At 41.7% G+C, this 14198-nt stretch overlaps 1 protein-coding gene across 4 annotated transcripts in view; it reads left to right on the top strand.

Moving 5' to 3' along the window:
- WDFY4 (WDFY family member 4) overlaps nucleotides 1-14198 on the top strand; it is a 145875-nt gene that overhangs the window by 20701 nt on the left and 110976 nt on the right. For 3 of the 4 annotated variants that reach the window (XM_041127201.1, XM_030030029.2, XM_030030030.2), the window contains exons 11-13: nucleotides 2445-2635; nucleotides 5257-5867; nucleotides 10112-10205. In XM_041127201.1, the coding sequence (XP_040983135.1) occupies nucleotides 2445-2635; nucleotides 5257-5867; nucleotides 10112-10205 (896 nt within the window). The remainder of the gene's footprint in view (nucleotides 1-2444; nucleotides 2636-5256; nucleotides 5868-10111; nucleotides 10206-14198) is intronic. The other variant, XM_041127202.1, reaches the window with a different exon arrangement.

Here is a 14198-nt window from a genome sequence, read left to right as displayed (position 1 = left end):
CCAGGAAGAAATGTGGCAAAGATATTCTCATTCTGCATAATGAGCCTTATCCCAGTAGTGACCCTGTTTCCCTCATCCATGTGGATACTCCTGAAGTGTTTACATAGAAAACACAAACTTACCTTGTGGAAAACAAGACTGTGTGTGTAAGTTTTGTGTATTGTTTGTTCATCCAGATTTTCTTCCATGGTATCTATTACTTGAAATCTTGATGGGATCAGATGCATGCTGAGTAACTAACACTCTGTTGTGGTTTAAGCCCAGCCAGTAGAAGCTGCTTACTCATTCCCCGCCCACCCCTCCCAGCCCCGGTGTAATAAGGAGGAGAGAATATAAAGAAATGCCTGTGGGTTGAGACAAGGACTGGGAGGGATCACTCACCACTTACGGTCACAGGCAAAAGGCAGGCTCAACTTGGGGAAAAAACAAAATCAATTTAATTTACTACAAATCAAATCGAAATAAGGATAATGAGAAGTAAAGCTCAAATCTTAAAACACCTTCCCCACAACCCTCCTTCCATCCTGGCTCAACTCCACTCCTGGTTTTCTCTACCTCCTCCCCCCCACAGCTGCGTAGGGGGACGGGAGTTATGGTCAGGTCAGTTCATCACACATTGTCTCTACCGCTCCTTCCTCCTCAGGGGGAGGACTCCTCACTCTTCCCCTGCTACAGCGTGGGGTCCCTCCCACAGGAGACAGTCCTTCATAAACTTCTCCAACATGGGTCCTTTCTGTGGGCTGATTTTCAGTCACAGACTGCTCCAGCGCAGGTTTTCCCATAGAGTCCCGGTCATCTTTGGGGGCATCCACCTGCTCTGGCATGGGCTCATCCCCAGGCTGCAGGTGGGCATCTGCTCCCCCGCTCACCTCCATGGGCTGGGGGGGACAACCTGCCCTCTCACCACGGGCTGCAGGGGCATCCCCTCCTCCAGCACACCTCCTCCCCCTCCTTCTTCACTGACCTTGCTGTCTGCAGAGGTGTTTCTTTCACATTCCAATCTCCTCCCCCTTTCCAGGTTCCCCTTCTTAACTCTGTTCTCCCAGAGGCGCTACCACCGTCACTGATGGGCTTGGCCTTGGCCAGAGGCGGGTCCGACTTGGAGCCAGGGAAGCTTCTAGCAGCTTCTCACAGGAGCCACCCCTGTAGCCCCTCCCCTGCTACCAAAACCCCACCACACAAACCCAAAACACACTCATACATTTAGTGTTGGTGTACCTAAGAGGTGTATGTGTGGGGAATCTTGTGGAACATAGTAACATAGAAGTGAACTCTTCTGAATACTGGAATCCATGTTTGCAGCATCTTATACGGGGCAAATATATTGTCACAAACTATCAAACAGTCCCCTTCATAAACTAAAGAGATGTTTAAGCTGAAAACTAATAAAGTGTCTTTTCATTCATTATTGTATTCGAAAGCAGGCTTGAGAGGTGGGCCTGTGCAAACCTCATGAAGTTCAACAAGGCCAAGTGCAAGGTCCTGCACATGGGTCAGGGCAATCCCAAGTGCACATACAGCCTGGGCAGAGAATGGATTGAGAGCAGCCCAGAGGAGAAGGACTTGGGGGTGTTGGTTGGTGAGAAGCTCAACATGACCTGGCAATGTGCATTTGCAGCCCAGAAAGCCAACTGTATCCTGGGCTGCATCAAAAGAATCATGACCAGCAGGTTGAGGGAGGGGATTCTGCCCCTCTACTCCACTCTGGTGAGACCCCACCTGGAGTACTGTGTTCAGCTCTGGGGGCCCCAACATAAGAAGGACATGGACCTGTTGGAGCAAGTCCAGAGGAGGGCCATGAAGATGATCAAGGGGTTGGAGCACTTTTCCTATGAAGACAGGCTGAGAGAGTTGGGGTTGTTCAGCCCGGAGAAGAGAAGGCTCCGGGGAGACCTTATAGCGGCTTTCCAGTACCTAAAGGGGGCCTACAGGAAAGCTGGAGAGGTATTTTTTACAAGGGCATGTAGTGAAAAGACAAGGGGTGATGGCTTTAAACTGAAAGAGGGTAGATTTAGATTAGAGGTAAGAAAGAAATTCTTCACTATGAGGGTGGTGAGGCACTGGAACAGGTTGCCCAGAGAAGTTGTAAATGCCCCATCCCTGGAAGTGTTCAAGGCCAGGTCAGATGGGGCTTTGAGCAACCTGGTCTAGTGGAAGGTATCCCTGCCCATGGCAGTGGGGTTGGAACTAGATGATCTTTAAGGTCCCTTCCAACCCAAACCATTCTATGATTCTGTGATTAGAAACCATCGTCATCCAGTCATTTTATCCCTACTTGTTCTTGTGCCATTCAGTTTGTGTTGTCTGTAGCTTAAACAGCTCTTCTTGCCTCTCCTGCTATATTTGTAGAAATGTGACACTCCATACCAACACTGAAAATCTGCCTGTGAAAACTACAAGTAAAGGATAGTTTAAGTAACAAATGATACCATATTTGTCCCCAGTTGTTCTGAAGGACTATGGAATGGTGCCATATATCAAGATATTTTTGGATGATGAATGCTACAGGAGTGCTACTCTCAGCATCTTGGAGCAACTATCAGTCATCAATTATGAAGAATATATGAGCATTATCATTGGGGCCCTCTGTTCTTCTACTCAAGGGGAGCTACATCTGAAACTAGATCTGCTGAAGGTAATTAATGTGGCTTCCCACTTGGTTGTTGTTTTCTTGGAAACTGCTTGGCTTGTGGCAAATTGCTCTTAATCTCACCCCTAGCACTGTATTTTTCCAAGAAGGTAAGTGCGGAAGAAAAAAGAACCATGGGCCAGTTTTTGATTCTGGTAAAATGGGCGCTTTGATTTTTAGTGATGTGTCTGTGGTCAACACCTTCACCCAGTATCAGATTGTGAAGTATTTTGAAGACTTAAATAGTAATGCAGAACGGAGAAATGGAAATGGCAAAGGGCACAGTTGTATGAGCAGTTCTATGTAACGTGACAGAGAAGGGAGAGACAAATGTGAATCAAAGTGGAGGAGATGTGGAGGGAGGATGTGAGAAGAGGTGAAGGAGTAAGATTGGAAGGGGCAGGGTAGGCATGAGATAAACAGCTTGATTCTGATAATTTTCTGAGGTTGAAACTTTGCTGTCCTTAATTTTGTCACTCTCACATACACTAGTGTCATGGAAAGAGATGTGAGATGATGGAAAGAAGGAGTCTTATGAAAGTTTGGAGGAAGGAACTAGAACTATTCATACCCTCTATTGTGTTTATAGAGGGTCTGATCCATAAGCAATGAAGCAGGGGAAAGAATCAGTGTGGTTTATTTTGGTTTAGATCATAGGCATCAAATTGAAAAGCAGCAGTGTTGTGAACAGTTTCATTCTACATTCTCTACCAAGTGTGAACTGAATTCACCTTTCAGCATGATATAGCAGCTGCTTCTGTGATAAAAGAACCATGTTACTTTAAAAAAACAAAAACGTGACAAAGTTTATAGCTTTGATATGAAACAGTAAACTTTAACAATATTTGTGGAAAAGTTGAGTACAGTGTCCAATCTAATATGAAAATAAATGCAGCTGCAGTGTCTAATTTTGACAAATGATAACTGTATTAAAGCATAATGCAAGCAAATGAATTTATTATCTACACCCATTGGGACTGTGATTGTGTTACACAAAAATTCAGATTGATTTGCTAATATATATTTAGCTGTTAAAGCCTGAGCCCAAATGCAATTAGCACTGCCGTATTCCATCGTGGCACGTGGACAATTATGACGAATAACAAATAATGGAATGTGAAATAAATTCTGTTAACATTAACTGGGTTAGGGGGTTTCCAGCAGACATCAGTTTTATAGATTCAAGACAGAGGAATACTAACTCATAGGTGATTAAATTCTAACTGAGTTAGAGCTGGAGAAAATGTAGTTACTGTTGACCTTCTTTGAAATGTGTTAAAGCCATCCTGATAACTTCAACTCTGAGTTATTAAATTTACTCCCTGTTCAGAAGTCTCTGCCTGGTTTGATACATTATCATACAAAATTGAATGACAGTAATAGAGTTCCCCCTCCCCCTCCAGTTCTGGCAACCATTTCTCACAGTCCTAGATCCTGTTACAGGGAGATATATTTATGTTAGAAACTGTTCCTCTTCAGCAGGTTGTGAAGTGAACCTCTTTCATTGGATATCTGTTGGGAAACTTTGTATGTAAAATTAGCCCTTTCCAATGTGAAAAGGTACAGCCTCAAATTTGAAAGGTCCCTGGTGCCTGAAAGAGCATCATATTTACAAAATGAATTGTGCAACATACCAAAAACCTGGGATGGATTGCATTCAAATACAGTAGACTGTTTCCTTACAATCTCTTTTTTCTCAGTAATGTTACTTCCACCACTACAACTCTTAATAACTTTTCTAGATTTGTTTTAAAATGGCAAGCCCATAGCATTCAAAATTTACAAGTGTTATAGGTTGGTTTTCATGCATGGTAATATTGTCAAGTGGCATTCACTTACAACCTGCTTTAAGCCCATTGAAGTTAGAGAAAATCTGATCACTTAATTATCTTGGGATCTGACTCTTTATGGCTTTTTTCCTCCAAAGTGTTGTGCAAACTTTAAAAATGCCTCTGCTGAGAAACGGAATTATTATTGCCTTTATTAATGAGGAGAGCCTGCTGCTTGCAGTGTTCTTTTAGCCATCCTGTGTCACTGCCTTTTCGGAAAGGGTCTGCTCAGTCATATGAGCAAAAGTCCAGTATAGCTTCTCATGTGTATTCAGGGCTGTAGGAAGACTTGCCTATAGAGAGCTGTGCTGCCTTCTCAGTTACTATATGAGGTTATTTACAATTGAATCTCTGCTTTTATTTATTTAAGGCAAAGGCAGATTTCTTGAGAGAGTCTGAGAAGACTGATGAAAGAACAGCCAAAGGTCTGAAACTACCTCTGGCCAGACTGACTAGGATGTGTAATGCAGGAAACTTGATTTCTTCGCTTATTCCTGTGAGCTCTATTCTCTACCTGTCAGGCTGACTGCATGGGTTGCTCCAGAGTGTGCATTCAAATCTTGGTTGTTTGACTCATTGGGTATATGCAGGAAGGGAGGAGGAGAAAAGTTGTGCAGTGGTGACCTTTACTTTGACCAACTTTTTTTTTTTTTTTTTTTTTTTTTTTTTTTTTTGGTCAAAGAGTGAAATTTCAGTGAAAGAATTTTGGTACAAACTTGGAATTTTAAAATATTCTGAAGCTTCTTTGTCCCTTGGTTTAAGTGCTTCTTTTGTCTCCTTTCTTCCCAATGTTTGTAGTCACTCCTAAGGATATTGGAGAGTCGCAAGAGCCATTCAGCTTTCAGAACCTGCAGTGGATTCAATGGACTCTTGTCCCTTCTCTCAGATATGGAAGGTGCATTGCAGGACCCTCCATCTGGGCTGTGGACAGCAGTTGGGCAGAATTGCATATTGGAGCTTGTTTTCTACACACTTCAGGGGATATCAGCAGCCCTGCACCTGGACCCTGTCAACAGCTACTTCTTCCAGAGGAATGGTCTCTTTGAAAAGATGGCAGAGGATCTTGGGTCACTTGGATGCTTCTGGACACAAGGGGAATGGCAAATCCCTGTGACCCTTGAGAAGACAAGGACCTTTGCGGAATTCTTGGATGCAGCTTTCTGTTCTTCAGAACCTTTCCCAATGTGGCTAAAGAACTGCATATGGATTCTGAATTTTCTTGATCACATGGTCAAAGGAACCCTCCATCTGAAGAGCTACTTCAAGGAGAGAAAGCCAGAGATGGGAGAGGCATCAAGAGACGATCAGGAGGGACCCCAAGCTCAAGAAGAGCATCCTGCTGTTTTCAAAAGACCAGGCAACAAATTACCTGCCTCTGCCTACAGGCAATGGGGAAACCCTGAAGAGAAGTAAGTCTTTATTTACTACAGGAAATAGAACAGTAAGACTGGTATCTCCATTTTATATGGTAGTAAACTGAGGTAAGGTGTGACATAACCTGCCTAGAACAAACAAATCAGTGCCACAGTCCCAACACCCAGGCCTCCAGACAGCAGAAATCACCTCTTTTTGAAAGGTAAATGGTGGTAAACATTGGGGCATGTGTTCAGTGGAGCAGAGGGACACACAACTCAGAGTTACAGTTTGTGCTGATGGTTCTGACATATGCAATGTGGGAGCAGGAATGGGCTCTAAGGAAAAGGTTGCTGGGACTTGAAGCTTGTCTTTAGTCTCTGCTTGAATCTGCCCCGATCAATTTTGATTTTCTCAATTATGTGGAAAGCTGTTTCCAGTCACCTGGTACCTTAAAAATAAAAACTATTTTAAGTTATTTTAAATGCTCTCCCATGCATGTGTGTCCAGACAGGTGTACAGACACACACACTATCACTCATTTACTCATACAGCTGAAATAGAGAAAATTGGAAAAGCAATAATAATGCTGCCTGTCTCATATAATGAAGGATTATATCAAAATATATATCCTTTGCAGGAAGAAAAGACTACACCAGAAATCAATGTAGCTGTCAGCTGTGAATCAATTCTGAATAACTTGCATCTCATAACTTGTGAGGTCTTCTGCACCTTCATGTGTCTGTAGCTTGATCTTGAATCTTTCAGTCCTTTTCTCAAAAATGTTTCTGGTTGGACTTATGCTTAAAAAGGCTAAGTTTATAACTGTGAGATTCCTTCAGCCCTTATTGTAGGTTATTCCACAGTCATCTTCCAGGTTTAAAGACCAAGTCATTAGGTCTGCCACTTGTAGCTAGCAGTCACTGAAATCAGCAGAACTTTCATTCCCTGAGTACTGAGGCAGGCTGAGTAAGTATTTCTGGTCATATTTGTACTGGTTTGAAGGAACTAGAAAAACCTGCAGTAGATTTCTTTGCTCCTTGTGCAGCTGATTTTAAAATAGTCATGGGGAAGTTTTCTCCCTATCACCACTCTTTGAATTACAGTGGAAGCTTCTGGTTAGATACTCAGTGCTGGGGAGAGGACTCGGTGGCTCAGGAGGAATGAATACTCTTTTCAAAGTAGATCTTCCTAGCCCCATTTAGGAGAACATGGGTCAGTGTGCGGAGACTATATGGATGATGGTGGTTATAAGAAGTCCATAGCCTGTAGCTCGTGTGTATAAGGGAGTCTCAGGGAAGATGAGGGAGAAAGAGTAGATCGGTGGCAATGCTGGCAAGGGTATGGCTCTGTCTTCTGCTTATCTTTCTCAAGTTACTAGATCTGAAATGTAAAGCAAGGCTTCCTAGGTCCTGTGTTGTTTTGCCTGCTGAGCTGTGAGGCTGTGTAGTAACTGAATGAATACAACTTGTGGGGAAATTAATCATATCAGTTGGGATCCATTCAGTTCACAGTGTCTGGTTTGGGACAGTTGGGCTTTGGTTCTGGGATGTGAAGGCACAAAAGGAAGCCAGATTAGCTAGAGGTGGCTGGAGACTGTCCAGGACAAGTGTATGCAAACACAGCAGAGCAACATGTTCTGGCAAGCTGTCAATCTTCAGGCCACACAGCCTGTATCCTTTTCCAGCAGTAAATTTTCTGAAAATGAAAATAAGAAGTCAAGTTCCCAGAGTTCCTGCAAGCCTGTGGTTCCCCTCTGATGCATCCTCCTCTTAGCTGTACTCCATGCTCACACTTCCTCCTGAAGAAGGCTTCAGTCTGGGGCTATGCAGCTTGAAAGGAGGAACTTGAGTGCAGTCACCATAGGTGGCTTGTGACACCCCATCCTGCAAGATGTATTTAACAACCCTGAAGAGGGGGAAAGGAGGTCATCCTATGGGAGCCTGTGACTGAGAGAAAAATCAGCATTTTAACTGGATAATATTCTAGCCCCTTACACTGTCCTGTGGTCAATGATGCTGCAAGCTGCTGGGCCACAGGGCAATTGACCGTTTCATTCCCATCTGAAAAACAGCCCTCTGTGTTCCTGCTCCTGCATTAATATTTGAAATACCTTCTGTGACAGATGGGGTCTCTGTTTTTCCTTTTGCTACTGGTGATTAGTGATACCTTACTGCAAACTGTGTTAACTGAGGCTGATCGCTCTTTGGGAGGGAAGCCCTTCTTCATGTCCACCCTAGCAGAATGGTTGCTGCAGCTGCTGTTACCACAGTCTCACTGCGCTAATGGCTTTTCAGGTTCTTTGCAGCATCTTATTTTGTCCCCAAACCCTCTTATTTATCTATTGTTTAAGTAGCAGCCAGTGCAGAGTAGATTTGGGATTCATACCATGATACTGGTAAGGTAGATGGAGTGGAATCATGGGGCTGACTGGATAGCCCTGAGGCAGGATTGCAAGAGATGGGAAATCTGCAGAAGTGAGGAGCTGGTACCAGCTTTTGTACTAAGACAAACCAGAAAATGAGGGCCTCTTGGAAAACTGCAGAGAAGGCTGGAGACAAGGCTTATATAATATCCTTAGAGGGGAGCAAGTATGCAGAGCTGGCAGGGAAGTTGAGGTGTAGTTCATTGCTGGTCAGGGACTCTGGATTTTTCTTCTTTGTTCTTCCTTGTTAACAGCCCTGAAGAGTGCTAAACCTGCCAAGCAGTGCTCAAAAATAAGAAAATATCTCCTTATAGTTATGTCAATGTCTTAACCATTTCATGATTTTATTTACTTTTTAAAGGATCATTTTCTATTGTTGCCTTCTGATATTCACATTTCGTTAGCTCACATTTTACCTTTACTACATATCATATGGGTTATAAAAAAAATTCTCTATATGAAAGCAAAATTTTGAGGTTTGGAAGTAACCATATTTCTTCAGTGTCTAAGTCTTTAGGAAGACTGCTGTGTGGTTAGGAGAACCAGACACACTGCCTGACAATGTATTTTTATAGTGCCAGAGATGGGAATTTGAACTGAATTGAAAGTTTGGGAAGTCAGTCCTTGAAAATAGTGGCTTAGGCTAAAAATGAACTTGCTCTGGGGAGCACAGCCACAGCAGGAAAACAGACTGAAATTTCGATACTATTGATTCTAGTGGGCCTGGATTTTTCTCTTTTAAGGTGGTTAAGGTTTTTGGGGGGAGATGAGAAGAAAGCATATTTTTAGTATGTACTTTTTTCTTGTTTGACATTGAAAAACTCGCCCACATTCATGTCAAGTACAGGTGTGTGTGTCAAAACTGGGGGCACTGCTGCAGTTAGTATTTATACCACATCTGATTTTGAATCATTACACAGAAAATATTGCAAATGAACAATTTCTTTGAGTCTTTCTTGAGGGTGCAGTAAGAATTATTTGTCACTGTGTGGCAGTGTGCTACACGTTACTCGCTGCTCTGATGTATCAAATGAGTCTTTTTGGAAGTGGCTAACATGTTACTACAGCCTTTTAACCCTCCTTTAGGTCCCTTGTAAAGGCTTTTTTTAATGCTCACTCTTTTACTTGTACCCTTTGTTTTATATAGTCCATAAAGAATATTGTGCTTTACTTTTTTCAGTCTAATTATGGCTGTTAGATGTTGCCTTTTCTTTTCTCATGAGATCTATTTGGGACAGATGTTTCTGGCAGTGCACATCACAACTCTGGTTCAGAGGTGCACCCAGAAATGCTGATGATACTCTGAGCATGACAAGCCTGCAGTGCCTAAACTAGAGTTACTGCTATGCTGTGTCTTCATCTTTGAGATATATCTGACCTCTAGCCTGCATCATGGCATAAGGAGATCTTCTCTGTGGTAACTCTGATGCCACAGTTCATTCCTGTGCCTGAATGTACAAAGGTGATACATGGCAAAAATGAAAACTGGTAGGGAAGCACAGACATTTAACTTTTTTTTTACTAGTTTAAGTAGATTCTGGTGTTGGAAGAGACTGTCTCATCTTTTCTTATTACTATTATGGTTTTAAAGTATGCCAGTTATTGTAGGACCAAAGTTACTGCTTGAAAATAGAAAATGTAACACTAGTTCTGGGCTGATGCAACAGAGAGGTCCCTCTGGTTGTCTGTTCTCTCTGTACTGCAAGTACCTTCAAAGGCAAAGGTAGTTTAAAGAGGCTGCTGCACATCTTTGAATGCTGAGCCTATTACTGCTAAGAGGATTTAATGCTGTACTCTGCTGGAATATTGTTGGACCCTCTTTGCTGATCTTAATGATAATTATGACAGTAAGTCTTATGCGTCTTTTTCCTGCAGGTGGGAAATGGGTGACTGTGCCATTGTAAATCCAGGTGCTGTCTGTGTTATGGTGAGGTTGCTGCCAAAGCTGTACAAAAAGGGACACTCTGAGGTGAGTCTGAATATATCAAAGTGCCGTCTAAACAATGTCTGCTGCTTTTCTGTAGCTTCATTTCCAAGAATTGCTTACTCTTTGCAAATGTGGAAGTACTGAAATTTACCTAGAACACTGGCAAGAGGAACAGTGCAAATTTCACTGAGTCAACAGATATAAGAACAACAAAGGCTCTTGGCTATCAGTTTGACTAAGTGTTTCTATACCTATCTGATGCAGTGCATGGGTCTTGGTCCCAGAATACTTACTGCAAAGGCACAAGTGTAGAAGTCCCTTGAAAATTGTTTAAAATATTGCTAATGGACCTAGCAACCAGAACAGTCTGGCTTTTTAGGCCTAACAGTCCATAAACTTTCAATGAAGCTTAGAATCTGCTTTGCTTTGTCAAACCTTCTGTGCACACACCCACTCTGAACAAGCATATTGCCTATATTGTATCTGCTATCTGGTCTAAAATACTTGAATACAGTTAAAGTACATATGGAGCGATTGAAATAAAATCAGATTGTTCATTCAGAGCTATGGAAGGTGGGAGTGCAACTAACTGCTGGCACATCTCAACTCTGTGTAGTGGAACCAAGCCATCAGCTAGTGAAATTTTAAGTACAGTAATTAATTTCTGAAAAACAAGTAGAACAGTTAATTGGATGAGAGAGAGTGTCATCAAGAAATTTATTGGAGCTGGCTCTAGGGCTGAGCTCTATGAGAGAGAAAGTCTCTCAGACCCTCACTAGATGGCAGTGTTCTTAAAAATATGAAGGACTAGAGCACAAATTCCAGCAATTTCAGTTATGTATTTAAGTGTGTTCATCTTTTCTTCCCTTTTCACTCATTTTTTCTTAGTCGACAAGAAATTATTAATGATAGCGTTTGCTGTTGTGAATAGGATTGCCTCAGGTAAAATGGGACCGCTGTTGTGTGGGGTCCTACATAGTCAGACTCTAGCTAGAAGTTAAAACATGTCCTGAAGAGTTTTTCATCAAATGACCCACAAAAAGGATAGAGGAAAAATAGGATTTTTCTGGCTAATTCTATTTAAAAGTGGGTGAGAGAATGAGTGGAACCTCGTGTCCCATAGCTTGGGCAGCTCACTGATGCTGCCAGGTAGTGACACAAAAGGCTGGACTTTAGTACCTTTAATCATAACATATACCATGACATGAACCCTCGTGCAATGAGATGCTACTTGGAACATGGGAGTCGGGCAAGATCTGATGCAAAAGGTGGACCTCAATGGCTAGTGAAGGGGAGCTACTTGGTAGAAGGATAATAACTGAGGGAATTTCTCTTTGAATAGATCTATTCTGTCCCAAACAGGGTATTATTCTTTCTTTTAGTGCAATAGTGTTTGACAGCTATATGAGAGATGAAATAATTTCTTTGTGGGTGGAACTCTTTTACTGCAGACTTTCATTCAAAAATCTGAAGGGCCTTCTTGCTCTGAGTTTGGGTCAAATCATACATTTTTCAGGAGCAATGGTGAAGAACAGACAGTAACTCACCTCTTTCTGCTTGTTTTAGTGCCGTGATAGATCTTTTAGGCCAAGGTGTTCAGGACTAATCTGGAAAAATCTTCAGAATCAGTTTAAGTCATGTGCAATCCTTTGTTTTCACAGAAATGGCAATGAGAAAGCACTGCTTTTACAGAAACATTAATGGAACTCAATAAAATTAATGTACTTTGATTCTGACCCTCAGAGATAATATCCATTTCCTGCCAAATTTGCAGCTTCTCAGTGACCTTTGTCGGACCCAAGCAGTGATGGGCTGAAGAAATGTTGAGCCTGTCAGCATAGAAAAAGCAACAGCAGACAGTAAAACAGGTGGTCTTGCACTTCAGCCATTTCTTCTGCCTGTCTAGAATGACAATTAAAAGCTGAGGAGAATAGATTTGTGGTTGTATATTACTGCTATTCCTACGTATGATCAAAAATAATTTGAATGTCATATGGGGATGAAAATTTGCTTAAAAGCCTTAACCCCCCCCTCCCCAAGAGACAATCTTTGAGTCAGTAAACTGTATGTAGAGGATATTGCTCATGTTCATGCCTGGGACTGGTACTAAGCCAGTTCCCATCAGACTGCAAACAGTTTGACCAAACACAAGGTGGATTTTTTTTTTATTAATATGCTGCCTATTCAGTGATGAAAGATAGCATTGTCACATGTTTCAAAAACTAAGTAAAGTGAGACAGGTTAACATCTACTTTAGATATGTGGCTCAGGATATTGACAGGGTTTTGTTCTACCTTAAAAAGAAAGAAGTTTCCCCTCAGACATATGTCATCCTTATCTGGCATTTTAGAACTGTGGCTTTTAGGCGTCCAGAGTGTTATGCCAGATCTTTCCCCTTTGCGATGTCAGATAAGGAGATCTCCTAGATCAGACAAGGCAGGGAAAGGGAATGAAAAGAACTTTTGAAAAGAAAAATCAAAGCATAATTCAGTTCTGTGTCATCATCCTGGCAGGTTTCTTGTGAGTATGGACAAAAAAATCCTCACATGATTCAATATGTAAATTATCTATACTTATGTTAAATAATATTATTGCTTCCACAGCTGGATTTGTTCTTTCTATTCTTATCCATGTCTCTCCTATGATGATCTGCTGTCATATTCACTGTTGTAAAACTAAAACATTGTGCATCAATAAGGACTTTGCACCTTTTTAAAGACCTTTATCCCTGGTTTAAATTTAGCCTGAACTAGTTGTTCTCACTGTAGATGTTAACAGCATAACACTTTCCAAGTATATGTACTTCTTAAAAATGTAAATTCTTTCCAAACTGAAAAGGTCTCTGACATAGTTAGACATGGCCCACAGAAGACTGTGTGACATTTGAGATTTGTCTGCCTTTAGACTTATGTTACTGTTATCACTGCTAATGTAACTGTTAATATCACAGTGAATTCCTAAATTACCGTACAGCATTTTCTGCACAAGGAAATTCTTTGGGTATTTGGCCAGAGCTTCATTTCCCTTTGGGCTGTGCATCCAAGGCTTTGAGAGAAGGGAGAGGAGAATGGACTAGAACTCTGGTAGGAAGGAGGCTAGCAACACCTTGGCTGTGGGTCTTCCAGCCTGTGCTGGTAGCTGAAGTTCAGCTCTTTCCCCTGAGCACTTTCCTGCAGGCTTTGCTCCAGCCTTGTCCCCTGGGGGATTTTTCTTTGCTAAGCCTGATTACAGCACAACTTTTTTTTTTAAAGAAAATGCACAGCCTGTCTGCATGTTCTTTTCCAAGGTTATTTTTAGGCTTTTAGTAAGAAGTTTGCTTGTTCATTGATCAACCAACTTCTGAAGCTTTCACTGTTTATACAGACCAAGTAATTTTCTTCCTGTTCGTCCAACCCCACAGCCTGCCCTTTTATTTGTCCTGTTTCTCTTGCTATTCACTTTCTCCTTTAAAAGCAGTCAGTGTCTCTAAAGTTGCACTAAAATATTGGTAATGTACCCTGGATTGAAGAGATAGGAACTCTGCCAAGAATCCTTGGCTAACTATACTGAAGATCATTTTCTATTTTGTCTTGTTTTTCGTGCAATCGTATCATTTATAAGGTGGCACACAGAGACAGCTTTGCCTTCCTCTCAGGTGTCCGATGAACATCATATTACAGCACTGCACAGTAGCTTAGAAAAATGAGGAGACACTGCATTTGGCTAATACTGTGGGGGAAAAAAAATACTGCAACTAATGTAATTTGGTGTCCAAGAGGTCTGTCAGACCACCAGAATTAACAAAAGGATTCTTAAAATTACAAAGAGGTTTTGTTGCCTGGCTTCAAATGGTCAAGACTTACTAGTGTAATTTCTTTAGAAGGCAATAGTAGCCCTGGTATTCATATGAGGAAAGCTCTGTAGCTTCTCTTACGCACAAGGTATACCAAGGGGAAATATGAAAAGCCTGATGGATATGATATAATTTATGTAGGGCATTTAACTAGGCCCAATCTAGCTCCATGTTTTTTGAAAAGTACAAACAGTTCACACAGG

This window comes from Aquila chrysaetos, chromosome 11 (genome assembly GCF_900496995.4).
Source record: "Aquila chrysaetos chrysaetos chromosome 11, bAquChr1.4, whole genome shotgun sequence".
NCBI lineage: Eukaryota > Metazoa > Chordata > Aves > Accipitriformes > Accipitridae > Aquila > Aquila chrysaetos.
The sequence above is the reverse complement of the archived record's forward strand: the minus strand, read 5'-3'. Positions and strand labels throughout refer to the sequence as shown.